The sequence below is a fragment of the Lutra lutra genome, chromosome 2 (assembly GCF_902655055.1).
Source record: "Lutra lutra chromosome 2, mLutLut1.2, whole genome shotgun sequence".
Taxonomy (NCBI): Eukaryota; Metazoa; Chordata; class Mammalia; order Carnivora; family Mustelidae; genus Lutra; species Lutra lutra.
The window spans coordinates 100,780,620-100,801,423 of record NC_062279.1 but is presented as its reverse complement, the minus strand read 5'-3'; the positions used below and the strand labels follow the sequence as shown (position 1 = coordinate 100,801,423).

At 35.0% G+C, this 20,804-nt stretch overlaps 1 protein-coding gene across 8 annotated transcripts; it reads left to right on the top strand.

Annotated features, from left to right (window-relative positions):
• Window positions 1-934: 934 nt before the first annotated feature.
• On the top strand, window positions 935-15,992 carry TRMT10A (tRNA methyltransferase 10A). 8 transcript variants are annotated; one of them, XM_047718063.1, is made up of 8 exons: window positions 935-1,066; window positions 6,708-6,904; window positions 7,751-7,913; window positions 9,033-9,104; window positions 10,118-10,192; window positions 12,432-12,581; window positions 14,263-14,368; window positions 15,531-15,992. In XM_047718063.1, exons 2-8 carry the CDS (start codon window positions 6,720-6,722, stop codon window positions 15,797-15,799), a joined length of 1,020 nt encoding a protein of 339 aa, XP_047574019.1. In that variant the 5' UTR covers window positions 935-1,066; window positions 6,708-6,719; the 3' UTR covers window positions 15,800-15,992. The 8 variants fall into 8 exon arrangements, with proteins under 8 accessions (XP_047574019.1, XP_047574021.1, XP_047574023.1 ...); XM_047718065.1 differs by having other exon boundaries at window positions 6,699-6,904; XM_047718059.1 differs by having other exon boundaries at window positions 945-1,066; window positions 6,688-6,904.
• The last annotated feature ends 4,812 nt before the right edge of the window (window positions 15,993-20,804 follow it).

The following is a 20,804-nucleotide window of genomic DNA, read 5'->3' as shown; positions in this document are numbered from 1 at the left end:
GAGATCTTTTAGATTTAAGATGAGGAAGAAACAGGGAGTAACCCACAACAGTCTTATCGCTGACCTAGTTTTTCAAGTAAAATTTGAGGGTTTAAAACAAGAATGCTTTCAGTTTTGTGATTAGAGAACTCAAATTTTGAATTTAATTTCTATTCATTAAAGCCTTTAAACATGTTCAAATATGTTTTCAAGTATCAATAATTTACTTCATAATTCTTCCCATACCAATATGGCAGTATTCTAGTCATCCATTCAAATCTCATTCTTATCTTCAAATTCTGCAATAATCACCAATAGAAGAAGGCTAAAAGAAAAGCTAAAAACGACAGTCTACTAGATTATGTTTCAGTTCTCCCTCAAGTTGACTTGGTCTATATATAGCAAAAAGATCACATAAGGTCGTGTATTATGAACAATGAAACGTCGCATGATGTTTTGCAGAACTGTAAGAAAATTAGTTCAAGAAATGAAAGGAGAGTAAGACTTAGGGTATAATGAAGAAAAAAATTTAGACATTCTAGATTTAAATGCATCTTATTGGGAATTTGACTCACTCTTCCAATTTGATTTTCCATTTGAGTTGTGTGAAATCATGTGATACTGACAACCTTCTTCCGTATACATCATAGTTCAGGCATAGCTATGCTTTCCTTCCAACTCCAGTAGAGAATTAAAGAGCTCACCATCACTGTTTCGCATTTAAAATTTATAAAAGTAGTTATGCCTTACACCCCTCCTCTATCCCCATAGGAATATATAAATGAATACATGCCTGCAAGCATATACTTGCTTTGAGGTGCAAAAGCAGACATCATTGTAACTACCGCCCCTCCAAAAAACCCTCACTCCAGACCCCGCCCAACATGAACTCCCTCCCCTTTCTGCAGGTCCAAGTGTGGCGCACTTTGATGACGTAAAGGCGTACGCGCCGTAGCCTCCTACGCGTAGCAGCCGTCCCTGCCTCTGGGAGTTGAAGTTTCCTAAGGAAGATTCGTGAGCTCTATGAAGACCATTACGAGAAGGCTCTGTGTTGGTGTTCTCAGTTCCCTGACAACTCCTCGGCTCCGTAAGTCTCTTGGTACTGCCTCTGGCGCCTGCCTACTCTTTGGTCTTCTTTGGGCGCAAAAGGGGCTCTTGGCGATGCCATTCTCGACTAGCAACACGGCTTCCGGGGGAGAGGGGAATGGGGCTGTAGAAAAGGAGCCGCGACCTCGTTCCCGAAGGAAGTGATGTCAGATAGAGCGCGTCCCCAGAGCCACGCAGCTCCCTGATTCGCTGGCTGTAGTTTAATCCCTCCTCGAGTGCGTCAGCCGACGGGTGCCTTGGAGGGGAGTGTTGGGCGAGGCTCTGCCCACCCGCTGTGGGAGTGCCTGCGGTCGGCGTTTGTGTGGGGGTCGGGATCCGGCCCCTAGTGTATGAAGAGAGTGAGTTTCCAAATAATGAAGGGAGAGGGAAATCTGGACCCCGAAAGGCTGGAAAACGAGTGTGGTTCTGCCACTTGGTGCCTAGAGACCGCGAGCTGTCGCTTTACCTCTTTAAACCCGCCTTACCTCGTTTCTCCCGGCGAGGGGCTGACGTAGCTGAACGCTCTGAAATGCCGAGAGCCCAAGGGAAAGTTGCTGCAGGTGCTGTTAGCCCCATGGTGGTGAGCCGAGGATGGTTTTTAAGAAGACAGGCGTTACTTGATTTCAGCGAACTATTTTAAGTGTTAAAATTTGGGAATTTTTTCTAGAAATATAAAGAGGATAGCAGCAGATGACTTTCTCCCTTTTTGTTTTGGTGGTTTTAATTCCTTCCCCTCTCCCTATACCAGCCCAGCTAAATCATGCGCTTTCGATACTGCAGATCTGCCCGGCGCCTTTTAAGAAAGGTTTTCTTTCCCTCTCATTTTTTTTAAATGACCTGTCACTGTCGGGTCATTCAACTCCATTTTGCAGTTATTCCAACATTCGTTTGGGCCTTTCAGGAGGGGAGGTTGTCATAAGTTATGAAGACTGTTTATTTAGCCCAATCGAAACCTTTTTTTTTTTTTTTTTTTTTTTTACTTTTGACTGATGTATGTCTATGTTCCCTGCTGGAAGCTGTGCTGAGAACTGGAAATACAAGGAAGATTGAAATGACTTTTACTTACTTGTTTATTTATTTTACTTATTTGTCTCATACCAAATGGCCTTAGTCACCTTTATCCAGTTCTTGGTGTTATCAGACCATCTGATAACCTAATTCTGTAACTAAGCGAACCAACTTTGTAAAAATTCTCTATTAAAGTAAACTGAATTTCACACAGATATTTCTATACAAAATATTCTTAAATATTTGTTGAACGTGGTTGAATAAATGAAAATATACTGTGTCACAGCATGGGAGGGAGGAACACAAAAGTGCTATGGAGCTTATAAACTGTGGCACAAACTTTAAAAAGCAAGTATACCTAGTAAAAAATGCCACATTTTGCTTCAGGTCATCTGAACAAGCTATTATATGGTGAAATACTTATTGTATGGTATCGGAAGTGAGAGTTGATACTTATCTTTGAAGAGTGTGATGTAAGCAGCGACATATTGGGTCTCAAGCCAGCATCATTTTTATTTTGTGCCTCAATGTATCTAGCTTATCAAAGCTTTAAAAAATTCACTCGCTGCAATGTATTTTCTTAATTCAGAATAGCTTTAAAAATAGTGAAAATGTCAACCAGCTCATGACCTTTAGGCCAAGTTAAATTTAATTTAGAGTACTCAGGTAGGAAAGACAAAAGCTCCCCCTGGTGTACATGAGCTGTAAAACATAGCTATATATTGCTTTTTTTTTTTTTTTAATTTTCACATTATAGAGCCAATCAACACTTTAAGTTTTTTAACAGAATAAAGAACTAGCAAAACACGATGCCACTGATGAACAGAAATGTTCTCCTTTGGAATATGAGTCATTGTTTTATGAAGGGAGCAATTTGTTTCCTGTGAATTTTAAGTTTGCGTATTTAGCTTAGTGGAGCGGGTTTAACTTGTTTTCTCTACCTTGTACGGTTTTGCATACATGCATTGCTTTTATTTAACGGACTATGTATATAAAGGAAGTAAAATAAAAGTGATTCTGGGAATCAATATATATTTTAAAATTTTCTTTCTTATAATTTTTTCAGGCTTGCTGATGTTCTGCATCTCCTGTTTCTTAAGTTGAATGCTTATTTATTTTCCAGCTTTTAAAAGACACTCTTTAATGAATGAATTCAAGGTTGTACATTGATCTCCAGTTTACCTTTTTGCTTGTATCTCTCTCATCCTGCTATTAAGTCTTTCATGTCATTTTGTTTCTCTGAATTCTGAGATTGTCAGGATGTCTTCTAATTCATCCATTACCTCTTGGGCTCCAGGTAATCTGGAGTTTGTCTTACATCTTGAAATTTTTATGTCTTTATTTACTGGTTTCCAAATAGGCTCTTTTCCATAGATTCTTCTTTTGCTTATTTTATGCCTGCTTTTGTGTCCCAATTTCTGGTTTTGTTTTTATCGTTCTATTGCTATGATCTCTGAAAGATTCCAACCAAATTTATTTTAAGTCTTTCACATTGTTCTCTTATTTTCAGTTTGTGAAGAGTGGATTTATCTCCTGATCATTGATTTTCCTGGGGTTTTCCCATCATTTCTTTGTGTCACTTTGCTTTGCATAGTCCTCTTATAGAATTATCACTACCCACCCCTCAAAACCATCTTTCTATGTGCTGCTGAATTTGTGGTTGCTCTTATCCTGGCCCTGTTAAATGCTTCCTTCCACGCACAGCTTGCAAAGGTGATTCAGATTTCTAATTCTATAGTGTTCTAAGTTCATATGTCATCTCATCCTTTGGCTCCGGTTATAGCTGAGAGCTAGACACGCTTCCTTCAGGTTTCCTCAGGTAACCAGTGTGGTATAAGCCTTTAGTCTAAATTTCATCTGTTTTCAGCCTTTTTTTCATGGAAAAAGGAGCCCCATCCCCAACACTAGTTTAAGGTTCATCTTAAGCCCTCTGCTAGGGGCACCAGGCACTCAGTTGATTAGACTCTTGATTTTGCTTCCTGTCATTGATCTCAGGGTTGTGAGGTTAAGCCCTTGCTCAGTAGGGAACCTGCTTCTCTCTTTCTCCCTGACCCTCTCCCTGCCCGACCCCCACCAGTGCATGTGTTCTCTCTCTCTCTCTCTCCTTCTCTCTCTCTCTAAAATAAGTAAATAAATCTTTTAATAATAATTTTAAAAAGCGCTATTCTCTCTCCCATCCTCTTTAAAGCTAGGAGAACTCCCAGTTGCCTTTACATTGCAGACCCAGCAGGAACAACATCTATTTTAATTCTTGGTTTTGAGAGAAGCTATACCTTTTTTCTTTCCCCTTGTATTTTATCTACTCTTGTCACGTATTTCAAGATTGAGAGACAGGATGCCTCAAAACACGAACTTTTGGCAACTATCTCTAGGAATACTCTGTCCCATTTTTGTATTCAGTTGCATAGGAATTCAACTGGAGCTATTTTTTTCTCCTCTTTCAGTGACACAGTGTTCTCAGAGCCCTCCAGCAGTAGGGTTGAAGCCGCACAGCTCTTTTACATTCTTTGGAAACCCTCATTTTCTAAATAAGATTTTGGATTTCTGGGAGAGAGTAGAGTTGAATCTGGGTTTGAATCTTAGCTCCATCACTTCATTTGTCTATTCATTCAGCAAGTATTTAGAGGACTTTGTCCTAGATTTGTTTTAGATGCCTTGTTTCTTAGGAATTAATTAGTACTTTTGTAATTTGAGGCAAATTATTTTTTATCTCACAGTGCCTTCTTTGTAAAATACACATGATGCTCTCTACCTCATAGGGTTGTTTTAAGGATTAATTTAGACAATATTATTTAGCATAGTAAGAATTAACAAGTTCATTATAACCACTTTCATTACTTTTTAAAACTTTTGTAACATATTCACTCATTTGTTTATTCTGAAAATATATAGTAAGCATCTACTAACTGTCAGGCACTCTGTTAGTAATGTAATGTGATAAATGTTAGGCAAAAGCAGACCTCATCCATGCCCACAGGCAGTTTCCAGTATAAAATCAAATTTGGGTTTTCATTTCTAAGAGATATTTACCCCCAGACTAAGGGTACTGTTTGGTTGGTGGCATAAGGAAAACTTGTGAACTCTTCCTTGGATTATCAGATGGTTCTTTCCCCTTCAGTAATTTGTGATTTAGCAAAACGCCAGGGTTTTTGCTGTAGCCCCTAATACACACATCTTAAAATTCATCTTTCAGTCAAAGTCTGGTAACCTTTGTGTTTTCTTAGTTATCCCCATGTGTCCTGTTATAACATTACGTTTTTAAAGAAAGCGAGAACCCTAATAAAACTGCGTAAATTATCTTCTGCAAGATTTTGTCCTTTCCGTTATCTCAATTGTTGGGATTTTTTTCTTAGATTCTAGCTTCTCTGCACAGACTTGTTAGCCATCTCTTTAAGAAGGAAGAATCATGGAGTTTTCTTTAATGCCAATAGAACATTTGCAATTCATGCTTAGTCTTTGCTAGGGATAAATAAATTTTTAAGTTGTAGTGCTAGTAATCTATTAAAGAGAAAAGGCATCTTAGTATTTTTAGCTCTTTCCTACTCTGAAGGTAAATTCAGTTCTGGACAAAAGATATGAAGATGTGGGTAGTTAATCCAATTAAATATGATTTATTTAAGTTATTATTAATTTATTTAATTTATAATTTATTTATCAGTCACCTCCCATGACTGATTATAAGATCAGCTTACATATTTTGTTTTATAGCCAAGACTAAGTTGGATATTTATAATTATGTATTTACAATGGAATATACTGAAAGGCAACCAAATTTGTTTTCTTCACTGTCCAAAATATATAAATCTATAGCATATCTTTTGTTAAAAATCATTTCTGAGTGTACACCCAGATAATGAAAATAACCTTTCCCTTGTACTGTAGCATTAATGACAGGTTCTTCCCATCACTTTTTTTAAAGTATTTTTTCTTTCATAAAGCAATATATTTTCATTATATAAAATACAGAAAATGCAAAAAAGTGGGTAAAAATTAAACATGATTATGTGTACATATTCTTTTTAAAACAAAGTTGGACATAATGTTTATACTGTTTTTGGTTTTTATTTTTTTCTATTTAGCATAACCACTTCCTTTTATCACTGAATAATTTTGGGAAACAAGATTTTTACTGGATGGTTAGTATTCCCAGCCCATGTTATAGATGAACTGTAATTTATTTACAGACCCCTCTTGCTGACATTCAAGTAATTTCTAATTTTTCATTGTTAAAAATTATACTCTGGTACATATACTCTTTTGCATTAATTTTGTGTATATTTCTAATCCATTTACAGGATTTTATTCTAAGGAAATAAATTACTGGGTCAAAGGGTATCGAGACATTTTAAAGCTCTTGAAACACAGATCTGCTTAACTTTCTGGAAAAATTGCCATGACTGCTAATAGTATATGCAAACACCCATTTCATCAAATGGTCTTTGCCAGTAAATGACATTTAATTGTCTATATTTTTTTCATTATTGATAGGATTTAATTTTAATTACATCTTTTGGTCTTTTTTTTTTTTTAACTTTCCGTGTCTGTGTGTGTGTGTGTGTGTGTGACAGAGAGAGAGAGAGAGAGAGAGAGAGACTTACCTGTTCACATCAAAAGTTGCTTTTCAATTTTTTCAGAGGCATCAAATAATGTCTTCTGAAATGTTGCCAGCATTTACTGAGTCTTCTAATGTTGAAAGAAAGCAAAGCTTAAGTGAAGATCAAGAGAAGAGCCAGAAGCCAAGATTAGGGGAAGAGTTTGAACCAATATCTAAAAGACAAATGAAGAAGCTAATTAAACAGAAACAATGGGAAGAACAAAGAGAACTCCGCAAGTATGTTTCAAAATGTATATATATGCTGCACCATTCAGGAGTGCTGAACTTTGCATAGCCCTTTGACACATCAAAAGTAACTGTGATAATTAAAACTGGGGCTATGAACGTTGTTAGCACTGTCAATTGGCTGTTAAAACTGTATTTGTTTCCATCTTGGTAGATTTACAGTACACTTTTTGTCACGCAGAGCCTATTGTGAGTAGCAGCACAGTTTCTGAAATAACTGACTTAGATAAGGGATATAGTTAGCATCCGTGTCCTAGATATAGAACAAAAATAACCACCTCAGAAAGATCAAATTTGGTCCTAACATTGATTTTGCTAGAAAAACCATTGTAGGTTTTGGTGAGAGCAGTTAAGCTGAAGCTGTTATTATATAATGCCAACATTTATTGGGAGAAAATAAACTATAGTTGGTGTAGATTATAGGAAAAGTATGAAGTGTTTTTAAAAAAACACTCCTACTTTGCTTTATTCTATATTAATGTTGTTTGAAAATCATGTAGGAGAAGAATGATAAAAGTAAAAATTCATCCTTAAGTCCAAAATTCAGTATTTTACAAAGTCTTAGTATAGTGTAATACCAATGATAAATGAAATTAGGAGTAGTGAGGGTCTGTGTAGAAAGTATTTTATTGCTTTTGCAAAATAATATTCTTTCTATCTAAAGCTTTTTGGTGGACGATATAAAATCGCTGACATTTGATCCACAGAAGTAGCAGTTTTATGTGGTTCAGCCTGCTAATTAAAAAAAAATTATTGGCTTTTTTTGTCTATTTAGAAGAGTCTTGTAAATATCCAAATGTGTAAATAACAACAAAAAGTTTCAATTCCTAATTTTAGACAGAAGCGGAAGGAAAAACGCAAGAGAAAACAATTAGAGCGACAATGTCAACTGGAATCAAACGTAGATGGAAATGACAGAAAACGCATTCGAAGAGATGTTGTCCACAGTACACTCCGCCTTATCATTGACTGCAGTTTTGACAGCTTGATGGTATTAAAGGTATCATGAATCATTGTCAGAAAAATCCTGTAGGTAAAGTAGGTTGAGGGGCGCTTGGGTGGCTCATTCGGTTAAGTGTCTGCCATTGGCCCAGGTTATGATCCCAGGATCCTGGGGGGAGCCCAGAACCTACTTCTTCCTCTCCCTCTGCCACTCCCCCTGCTTGTGCTCTCTCACTCTCTCTCTCAAATAAATAAATAAAGTCTTAAAAAAAAAAGGTTGAATAATTCTTGCTTTAATAGGTAATATCACTTTAATATAAACTCATGTATTAAAATGTATCTTAAATAAAGTTTTTCAAGATCATGCCCCCTAAGTTAAACTAGCTAATAAATTGCTCTTTCTTATATGCATAGAAGAGAGAGACAGACACTGTAATTAGATTATAAGACTCAGTAACTGTATATTAATCATAAAGATCCAGGAGTGTTTTTGTTATTTGTCCTAATCAGAAGAAGAAAGTAAGAAATGTGATTGGTTTAATAGAATTATTTCTTATTTAGTAATTTGAGAAAACTGGCTATCTGAACAATGTTAGCAAAGAAAACATGCTTTACTTACTTTCCAAACCATTAGTAAGTTATGAAAATAGCAGTAGTATGGCTCTACGAGAGTTTTTCTTCTCTTGTTGTCTTTTATTTATTTATTTTTTTTTAAAAGATTTTATTTATTTATTTGACAGAGAGAAAGCACAAGTAGGCAGAGAGGCAGGCAGAGGGAGAGAGGGAGAAGCAGGCTTCTGGCTGAGCAGGGAGTCCAATGTGGGGCTTGATCCCAGGACCCTGGGATCATGACCTGAGCCAAAGGCAGACGCATAACAACTGAGCCACCCACGTGCCCCCTTTTGTTGTCTTTTAAGAAGAGTAAATACTTTCATGAATTAGCATTTTAAGTGGATACAAAATTGAGTTATTGATCAGGGTATTGACTTGACTTATAGTAATTATTATATCAGTATGTACGGAAGTTGAATGGAAAATGTCACAAAGGACCTGTATTTCCAGAGGAAAAAATGTACCTGTCTATTCCCTCTCTTTTGCTTATTTTATTCTACTAAGATTATGGAATGGCCATAGGTGATTTTCAAAGTGCTGCTTTAAAAATCGCACTCTTTTATAGGACATTAAGAAACTTCATAAACAGATTCAGCGATGTTACGCCGAAAATCGGCGAGCACTGCATCCTGTGCAGGTATGTTTGGGGAATTTAAAACAGATTCCAGTTTCCTTTTATAACTTCCTCTGGAAAAGGCATAGATAATCCCAGTTGCCTATACAAGAATCTTACAGATGCTTTTCCTTAAAGAACAAAATGCCTATTTGAAAAATGTTCTAATTTGCTACAAAAATAAAGTATTTTCAACATTTTTTCCTATGTCAGTCTTAGTCACACGCTGCACATTGTGTTTTGTACCCACTGACCTCATTCCTGTGTAGTTGAACATCTTTGCTAAAGGATATATATGTATTTTCATACCAGTTTCTCAGCTCTCAACTCCTTTCCTCACAGAAAGTGAGGGAACTTCCCCCAGCTTGATGTGTGCCATCGTACCTGTTGGTTAGGTTTCTTCTACCTAAAGGATTTTGAGTCTGTGGCCATTGGAGAGGTACTCCCACTGTTAAGAGTAGATAGGGTCTTTTTTCTATTTGTTTTAATTCTAGGTGACCTAAAAATGAACACTGGCTCACTGATGTTAAGAACCAGAAATTCTTAATATATTTCTGGTTAGATATTTATTTTCTTTTTATCAAGTAATAGTATTTTTATATTTTTACATTTTATATTCTTCTCACCCTTGATTAGACTTGGAATAGGGGTCAGGGTTTAGAATCAAAGGAAAATGATGAAGACTTTGGACTGGTAAAAAACAGTGGTGGCAAAAGAAACTGAATGAAAACTTGACATAAATGTAGGGAGTTTGTAGAGAAGCGATTATTAAGGGAGAGTCAGATTGTAGCTGCTTGTAAAATGGGAGAAAAATGTGGAAGGAATACTCAAGGTAGTGGTTTATGAGATACAACAAACGTCATTTTTATCATACATTTATTCTTGTATGTTTTAAAGCATGTCACAAATTTTTTTTTTCTAAAATGGCTATATTTTATGGTTCATTGATGATCAGATGATTTTAGAAGAAAAATAAAATACTGGACTCTGATAGTTATTTGCTCTTTCTTTCTGTGTCCAAAAATCTCTTTTATCAGTTTTACTTGACAAGCCATGGAGGCCAATTGAAAAAGAACATGGATGAAAATGACAAAGGATGGGTCAACTGGAAGGTAATTAAAATAGATGAACTCTCACATAATTCCAAGTATTTTTATGCTTAAATTTTTTACTTAAATTCTACATAATGCCAATAAATACAGGAGTCAACAGTCTCTAAACCCTGTATGTCACTACACCTAAGTCTAATGTTACTAACGGTAGAAGCTAAAGAAACTGAAATGCCTATTCACATGTTCTCATTAAGTCTCACTTATTTTGCCACCAACTTTATCTTTTTATTTTTTTATTTCTTTTTTAATTTAAATTCTCGTTAGGTAACATATATGGTGAAATTGGTTTCAGGTGTAGAATTTAGTGATTCATCACTTACATATAATACCCAGTGCTCCTCACAACAAGTGCAGTCCTTAATTCTCATCACCATCTGGCCCATTCCCTGCCCACCCCCCTCCAGCAACCCTCACTTTCTTCTCTACTGCCAACTTTAAAACAATTTTTTAAAACAGGAAAAATTTTAAAGTCTGTGTGTATAATCTCTACCTAGCAAACTGGTAATACATTACCAGAGTGAGATCTCTTTAAAACTTGGAAATGTACTTATATTCTGTTTCTCCTAAATCTGTGCCACCCCATATGGTGACCACTACCCACCTGTGGATATTGAACTCTTGAAATGGGACTGGTCTGAATGGAGATGTGCTATAAATGTGAAATGTACATTGGATTTGAAAGACAGTACAAAAAAGAAAAGAGAGAGAATGTACAATACCTGCTTGAAATTTTTAAAAAAATTTATTCTATGTTGAAATGATAACATATTGGGTATAATGTGTTGGGAACAGTGTATTAAAATTAATTTCACCAACTTTTGCTTTTTTTAATGTGTCTACTGAAAGATTTAAAATTACATATGTGGCTCACATTTTTTTTTTCTATTGGACTGAACTGTTCTCATTTGCAAAGATGACGAATAGATTGGCTTTAGTATTAATCCCTGAGGAACCTTGCCCTATTCAGAGAAGTACTGGGTTAGTCCTATTTTTTTTTTTTTTTCTCAGAGCCAGTTTTTACGTGATAAACTTTCCCTCTCACTCTCACTAATCCCATAATACTGCTTTGTTTTTTTTTTTTTTTTTGGAGAGGTGGGTGGGGAGGAAGAGAGAGGATCCTAAACTGGGACATGGGGCTTGATCTCATGACCTTGAGATCATGACCTGAGATGAAATCAAGAGACACCTAAACGACTGAGCCACCCAGGCACCCCTGAATTTATTTTAATAATAGCCTATGGTGTGAAACATTTTCTTCAAAAGCTTTCCTAAGTTTTAAAGTACAATATATTTACCAAGTTTTATACCCATGCCTATTTTCCTAAGAAATAATGTAATTTGTATAGGCATACTTTCAGTTATTTTCTGGCTTGTTAAATTAATTATTTATACCACCAGTTTTCCAGAGACTCACAAGTTAACTGGTCTTTACTCAGGGCCTTGTAGGGCCCCCTATTAAGCATGGCCATCAAATTAATAATACCATTTTCCAGAAAAGCGGCTATTTATTACCTAGTAGCTTATACATTTAAGGTGAAAAAGCTTCTTCATTTTTTATTTCTTTAAAAATTACTAAGTAAATGCAATCTGAGTCTGGTGATGCATCGTCTCTTATTCTATCAATGTAGTTTGCAAAATTTTGACTGCTGACTTTTGTTCAGTCTTGTACCTCTGACCTGATAATTTTGGTGAAGATTTCAAATGTGATCTTTATAGAAACAGATGTGTAGAATTTATTAAATCTATAATCCTTTTGTGATGATACAGGCAGATGGATAGGAAGTATTGGAAGAGGCATTCTTTGGTTAGAGAGAAGTTTGAGCCGATTGTGGCCAAAAAAATGCATTCGTTTTGTTGGAACAGAGCCAAAGTTAGAAAGCTACATTAGTGCCATATTCAAGAAAGAGTTACTAAGTAAAAGGGTTTAACTTTCATCCTATGGGTAAAGATAAATCCTTGAAAGTAGGGTTTTTAGAAAGTGAGTCTGCCATTGGTATGTAGAAGTAAACTGGAGGGATCTGGTGCTAGAGACAGGGAAATAGCAATAGGAGGCTACTAAATAATTGGGGTGTGAGGTGATGAGGAATTGAAGTAGTAGGTTCTCAATAATTGTAAAATATTGTTTCATACTTCCTTTCATATGCTGTTGGGTGGCTTTGCTTAAGGAAAAGAAAATAATCCTTTTTAGCCAATTTTTACAAAATCTTATTAATAACATCTTTCTACTTATGTCTTAAAGGATATCCACATCAAAGCAGAGCATTATAGTGAATTCATAAAGAAAGAAGACCTAATTTATCTAACATCAGACTCACCTAATGTACTGAAGGAATTAGATGAATCAAAGGCTTATGTGATTGGAGGGTTAGTAGATCACAACCATCACAAGGTACTATTAAGTTTTTATTTTTACTTTTGCTCATACTTTAAAATGGATATACCAGTTTTCTTGATAGTATCAATAATACTGATAGCTGATCATTATTGAATGCCTACTATAATCCAGTCACCTTTCCAGCTAAGAAAGCATTTCACATATATTACTAGTTTGCTTAATCTTCCCTACAACACAGTGAGGTTAGTGTTGTTATTATCTATATTTTACAGATAAGGAACTGGAGGCACAGAGAAACTAAGTCTAAACTCAATAGTAGTAGGTGATAAAGCAGATATTTGACACCAGCAGATTGTTCCAGAGTCCACATGCTTAAATGATATGCTGTGTTGATAGTAGATGCTGCTGATGGTAAAATTTATACCAATTTATACCAAAATTAGTGCCAAATGGTAAATTTATATGAGTTTTTAAGTACGTAATTTTCATGGGGTGTGTTTTCTTTTCTCTTGTATTTTGTACTTTTGTCTCTTCCCACCACCTCCTTACCCTCATTTGAATGAAAAATTACAGAAATTTACTTTCTAAAAGAAAACTTTATTTTGTACTTGGCCAGCTACTTTGCAGTATGCTAAATTCAACCCAACTCAAGAAAAACATCTTTACCAGTTGTCTAAGGAAATGCTATCAGAATAATATGAAATAATTCATTATTCTTGTATAACATCACTCTGAGTTAGAACTGTCTGTAACGTTGGGATAGTTTATATCATCTTGTCCATTATGATAGCCATGTGCTGTTGAGCACATGTAATGTACATAGTTTGATTGAGAAACTAATCAATTTAAACTTAAGCAGTCACAATTGTGGCCGTAACTGGGGAGTGCAGCTCTGTAGCATCACAGGAAATTTTTATCAGAATGATCTTTAGCTTCTTAAAATTTTTTTCTTAGTGGAAAAATTCTATTTTGTTTCTGTAGAACCAAATTTTTTTCTCTAATGTTGTATGTTTTTCTGAACTACATTAAGTTTGTTTTCAAAAGCACCTGTCTCAGTTGATTATTTGTCCCTAAAATTTGCAAACTACTGGTTAAGAAATTTAACTCTTCTTTCTCCTGTACTTTGTCTTTTGGCTACTTCAGTTCTGTTTAGAACAGGCTTTCAGAATTTTAATTTTGAGGAGAAAATTTATATTTAACAATCTTTTAATTGGTAGGGAAAATAAAATTTATAGGCAATTTAAAATTTTTTTCAAATCAGGTTTTCATTTACTTTGTCTTTGCCATTTGTGCCTCTTACTGTTATGTAATTGAAACATAGTTTTATCTCTATATGTTTTTACATTTATGGGAAGAGTGATGATGCTTCTCTAGGAATTCAGTTTGAGTATTTTAAACTGAGAGAAAGGCAGGTGGAATGGTGAAGAGCTATCTGAGTCAAAAGGCATGAGCCAGATTTTTCTTGTGGTTCTTCCACTGAGGAGCTTTGTGTTGGGGTAGGAAACACTAAACTAGTCTTTGGTTTTCCCATTTGTAAAACTGTTAAAGCAAATGCCCTAAACATTCTGACGATACTTTCTGTTGAAAGAACGCTTCCAGATTAGCAATTACACACACAAACACACACACTTTGTCAGATAATGTTTTCTGAACTAAAGTTGTTTCTTATTCTGTTGTAGACTTTAAGTTAAAATAATTTAATGTTCTAGTCCAAGTTATAGTATCTTTGTTTTAGGGACTCACATATAAACAAGCATCAGATCATGGAATTGATCATGCACAGCTCCCCCTTGGAAATTTTGTGAAGATGAATAGTAGGAAAGTTTTGGCAATTAATCATGGTAAGCTATAAGCGGATTATGAAAATATGCTTGAGTGAACAGTGTGAAGAATAACATTACCTCTGGACAAGTAGAAAATATACATCTTGCTGGAGACAAAATTATAAAATGAATCATTTGTAATTTGTTTGAATATTGCTTATTTTAGAAAAAATTAGAAATGTAGAAAAATACGCTATAATTCCACTACCCAGAGTTACTTGCTATTAACTTCTTGGGTGTGTCCTTCCAGTTCATTTCCTATGCATATATAATATTATTTGTTACATAATTGGATTTTTACTCTGTTGCATAAAATATTATAGATTTGGATGTTTTCTCCCATTTATAATTTTATTTTCTGTCATTGAATCATTATTAATAGCTACATAATATTCCATCATCTGAATATACAGTAATATAACTGTTGATTTTTTTTTTCTTTTTTACTTTTGTAAATAACATTGTAGTAGATACTCTTAGACCTGAGTTTTGCCTGGAGTTTTGCTAAGATTTTTTTTTTTTAGTGGAGATTTTTGTTAGTATACAACTATTTATTGGGCTCTTTTTATGTGCTAAATTAAACACTTTCTCTACAGCACACTCTAGGGAGTTACAGAAATGAATTTATAAATTCAAGGAATGAACTTCTAAGACCTTTGATAGTGGAAATTCCTTTTTCATAAAGAAAGTCAAATTATGCCTGTCAGCAATATATTAAAGTGAGAGTACCTTGCAGACAGTATTTATATTCTTTATCTCTAATGTAAAAAAAAAGCGGGGGGCAAGATACTCCCCAGAGTGAGTGACTCTTTATAGGAAAGACAGAAGAAATTTAGATTAATGCTAACCGGTTTTTTTTGTTTGTTCCTAGTTTATGTTAGCATGTAAAGGAGGAAATGAAAATGGTGCCCTGCCTATTGATTATAATAGACAAAAGATAATGGTAGATCTTTGAGTGCTCAAGAACTGAATTAAGGAAAAACTAGAGATGAGGTAACAGGCCTAGTGGGCCTTGGGGCAGATTGGCTCTTACAATGCATAGGAGAAGGAAGTGATACAAACAATGTAGTTACTAGGACATTTTAGCACTCTTAATACAAAGGCAGTGTATTTTAAAATACAGAATGCAACATTGTGATGAACCTGGCCAAGAAATGTATGGATTTTTTCTTTGTTGCAGTGTTTGAGATTATTCTGGAATATCTGGAAACCAAAGACTGGCAAGAAGCATTTTTTACTATCTTACCCCAACGGAAAGGAGCTGTTCCCACAGACAAAACCTGTGAAAGTTCTTCGCATGACAAGACATCTGTCAGGGTTGAAGATGGATTGGACAGTGATTCTAGTGAGGAAGAAAGTAGCAGAAATGAGCTAGAATCACCACATGAAGAAGAAAAGCAAGATAAAGAAAATAGTAATGAATCTACAGTGAACTCTATGCCACACTAATGTCATCTGTTGTTGTTGTTGTTGTTGTTTTTTTTTTTTTTTTTTTTTTTTTTTTTTTTTTTTTTTTTTTTTTTTTTTAGTTTAAGGAAAGCCAGAGAAAATGAGGTGCTTCATAGAATATTCTAATTGGGAGAAAATTTTATTTCCTCTTATTTCTGTTGTCAATTTTTAAAACTTTTTTTTAGAGCTAATTGATAAGCCCTTATAAGAAAGTATTTTTTGTTTTTATATAAAATTTAAATGTATAATTTTTTAAATAGTTTTCTAAGTCTCAAGAGTTTCTCGAGAATTTTACTTTATTGGTAAACCTTCATTCTCTCTTAATTACTGGATTATATTTTTAAGAATGTGCCTTCTGACCTTTCAGTTTTATTTTTTTATGTTTATATCAAGTGTCTTTCTGATTTTTGCCTACTTAGTTGTGGAGGTAGATATTCATCAATCTCCTGTAAGTCTGCTGAAATGTTCTCCCTGGAAGGTTACCTCCTATTTGCGGCTTTTTTATTCAACTTAGTTACTTCAAAAGAATGCAGTTATCTTAGGAAGAAGTATTAGATTGATAAACTCAACAATTTATTTCTTTTGGACTGTGGAGCCCATCTCTGTTCCTCCTCTTTGATGCCTTTTTGTGGCTCTAAAGCAATCACCGAAGAGTAAAGAATCTCTTTAATGTTCTTTCCTAAGTTCAATAATGGTGGTAACTTATTTCAATTACCAAATGTAATTCTTCAGACTAGATTATTTTAAAAGGCCATTGAGTATCAATTTTGTCTTAAATTTAAAAGGAAACAGCTCTTAGCTGTCCTCTCCTTCTGTATGTACTTCTATTAAATAATATATTTCTTGGTTCTTAAAGTGAACAATGTTAACTTTATATGTGTATCTGTCTACTAGCATATAATATACAAGCTAATATAACTGTATGTTCCTATAAATAAGCATGTATGAAAAATATATAATTGTATAAATATCTGTCCATAATCATGATTCTCAGTTAATAACAGAACTGAGTTGCCAAATATCTGTATAATTGCCTCAATGACTGTGTTGAACAACACTAAGAACTTGAATTTCAGAAAGTGCAACAATCCATAGCTAAACTTTTATATGAGGACATTGGCAAGGTGGGGTTGGAAGGAGATGTTTTTATCTTCTCCTGGTAAATGTAGAGCAGATATGTTTAAAATAGTGATTACTCTTTATCATAGCTAAAGCAAGATTTCAGAAGCCTTCACTGAGTTTGGATAAATTTTCTGTTCTTTTTACTCATTGGCATCTCAAATTAGGTACACATTTGGTAGAAAGTTCATTAGATTTAGTATTGGTAGTCACGGTCTCCTAATTTTTGTTGCTTTATTCCTAGTAATATAGTTATCTGTTTAAAATAAGGTCTGTGAGCAAGGTACAGAAATAAAAGCCCCTACCATTTTAGAAGAGCAAAGCTTATGTCTTAAGTTGTATTTCTCAAAGGTTCAGGTTTTCCTAAGTATGGTTTAGTAGCATGAAATCCAGTTAATCCTTGAAAAGTGTGGGGATGAGGGGCGGGCAGCAACCCCCTCACACGGCTGAAAATCCATGTATAACTTTGTCTCAAAACTTAATAGCCTACCATTGACCCAAGATCTTACTGATAACACAGTAAGTGTATTAACACGTATTTTTATGTTATATGTATTATCTACTGTGTTCTGAAAATAAACTAGAGAAAATGTTAAGAAAATCATAAGAGAAAATACATTTACAATACTGTACTGTATAGAAAAAAATTCACATATAAGTGGACCCATGCATTTCAAACCTGTGTTGTTCAGGGGTCAACTGTATTATGCCTTTTACTTAAATTATTTAATATGGAATGAGGCACAAGTTAATTTTGAAAGGAGGGGGAAAATCATTACAGGCACTGTGCAGTTTGTCACTAATTATGAAAGCCCTGTATTATTTCCTAGCGCTGCCATAACAAATTACCACCTGGTGGCTTAAAACAACAAATTTTTTTCCCTACAGTTCTGGAGGCTAAAACTCAGAATCAAGATGGATCATGTACCCTCTGAAGGCTAAAGGGAAAAAAGTCCTTCCTAGCCTCTTCTTGGTTTTTGGTGGTCCCAGCAATCCTTGCTGTTCCTTGGCTTACAGCTGCATCACTCCAGTGTCTGCTTTGTCATCAAATGGCTTCTGCCCCCAGTCTTCCTTGCCTATGTCTGTGTCCCTCTTATAAGCATAGCAATCACTGGATCAGTGTCCAGCATAATCCAGTATGACCTCATCTTAACCTGATTACATTTGCAAAGATCCTATTTCCAAATAAGGTCACATTTAAAAGGTACAAGATACTAGGACTTGAACATATATTTGAGTAGGCACAATTCTATCCATACAAGTTTATATCTTGGGCTGTTGATGACAAGGAGACACAACCTTCACCTCAGGGTAAGATTACAATGAGAAATAAGTAATTGCTGAGGTATTTAAAAATCTTTTTAAAATAATGGTAATCTCTCATTTTAATGTATTACTTTTACATTGTTTTGGCTTATTGAGGTGCCTTATTTAAGACTTCATTCGCAGTGAAGTCTCCTGTATTGGGACATAATAAAGGTAAGGAATTCAGTTAGTATTTAAATAAATGCATCCAAAGGAAATATGTCTCCTGAAATAATAAAATTTTCTCTCACTTCATTTCTTCAAAAACCTGCAGTGTTAATCAAGCTTGTTCATTAAGGAAGGAGCGTTCTTTGGATTCATCCCCCAGAAATCAGTGTGTTGCCATCTGGAAACATTTGAAAATACTTGAAATTGGGAAAGAAAACAAACAAAAAAGGCAAGCAATTCTGAAAGAATGTTAAAGTGAATGAACAATTACGAAACCTATCAATTATTGCCAATTAAAAAGTAAAGTGATAGACCATTTTATAGATGGAGAGAGTCACAGATGATACAGGTAAAAGGCAAGAATTGTCCATAGATCACTGAGAACACATGCAGACAACAGTTGTAAGAAGAAAATTTTAAAAAGGGGAAAAAATGACAGAGATTAGAATTAGACAGCAGTGGAGTATGGTGCTCATTAAACTTTGACCTCAGTTGGCAGAGAGATGCTTATGTGTGTTTCTAGCTCCTAGTCAGGCCCATAGAATAGGCGCTTCATATATGTGAAGGAGAGCAGCAGTGTCACAATGAAAAGACAACTGAGTTAGTGGGAAGAATAGGCTTAAATTTTGGCACAGCCACCTTTCGGTTATGACTCTGGGGGAACTTAATGAACTTCTGTCAGTCTTTGTGTCCTCACTTGTGAAATAGGAATGTTACCCATTTATCCTTTCTCTTAGGGTTGAGCAATCAATTGATTTGAAACTGAGCAGCAGCCAACTTCACAATACTTTCTCATTAACATTCCTTCATATCTTGCCTTGTTTCCCTTGTTTCACATTGTTTGACATTATATGCACCCCCCCCCCAAAATGAATAAACCATATATAAGCCTTCGTTTCAGACTCTGCTTTCTTTTTTTTTTTTTTTAAAGATTTTATTTATTTATTTGACAGACAGAAATCACAAGTAGGCGGAGAGGCAGGCAGAGAGAGAGAGAGGAGGAAGCAGGCTCCCCGCTGAGCAGAGAACCCGATGCGGGGCTCGATCCCAGGACCCTGGGATCATGACCTGAGCCGAAGGCAGAGGCTTTAACCACTGAGCCACCCAGGCGCCCCCAGACTCTGCTATCTGAGGAACCCAGATGTAGAGAAGATTTTAAAATGTGAACTTCTAAATTACCAGAATGAGCACTCGTGAAACAAAATATGGATATCATGGATCATTTAGTGAATTATTTTAAAAGACACTGAAAACAGAATGCTAATATAAAACACAATAACCTCACAAAACCAAATCTCTCCTATGAGCAAGTATAAATGTTGAAAATCACCAGTGTTGAATTAAAAAGAATAAAGAAGGGCAGATTGGCCTAATGAAAGAAAAAAGTCACAAGTTTAACATTAGGTAAAGATCAACACATTATAATTAAAAAAGGAACAGAAGGGCAGGTTGTAGTGTTCAAGAATGCGATCCTTATGGGCGCCTGGATGGCTCAGTTGGTTAAGTGTCTGCCTTTGGCTCAGGTCATGATCTCAGGGTCCTGCTCAGTGGAGAGCCTACTTCTCCCTCTCCCTCTATCCACCGCCTCCCCCCCCCCCCCGCCACCCTTTCACTGTGCATGCACGGGTGCATGCTCTCTCTCAAATAAATAAAATCTTTAAAATCTTTAAAAAAAAATTAAAAAGAATGAAATCCTTAGTTAAGATTTGACAGTTGTGAATATCTATGCACAAAGCTTAGTATTCAAATTCACTGAGGAAAAACTGGGATTACATGAAATGCTAAGAAATTCATTAGTAGAAGGAGACTTTAAGGCATACTTCACAACCTATGATAGCTGAAATGGACAAAAGATAAATATATGGGAGATGTAAATGCTATAATTAATAATTGATATATATCAAGTTCTCTAAGCTGAAAGTAGTTTCCAGCATCCATGTAATGTTCATCAAAGTATCTATATATTAGGCCACAAAAGAAAATAAGTTCCAAACATAAGAAATAGGCAGCTTATCTGATAATATATTAAAGTAGGAAATAAACTTGTGAATGGGAGGAATGCCTTACTACCTAGAACTTTTTTTAGTAAAAAATTTTGTAAAAATTAGTGTTAGAGATAAAGTTGGTCATGACTTCATTATAAAATTCTAGACCGTGTTTGAACATCATGTCAAAATGTATGAATCAAAATGGACAAAATTACAAAGACCACAGAAATACAGAAAATTTTATTACACATCTTTCTAATTGATAAATACAAAGAAAAGTTAGATAGTATATATAAAATTTGAACAGTACAAATAACACATTTGTTCTAATGGATAGATCTGCAACTTTGCGTCCAAAAATTTTTAATTTCTCATTCAAGCCATATGAGGCATTTATAAAATTGACCATATGCTAAACCTCAAAA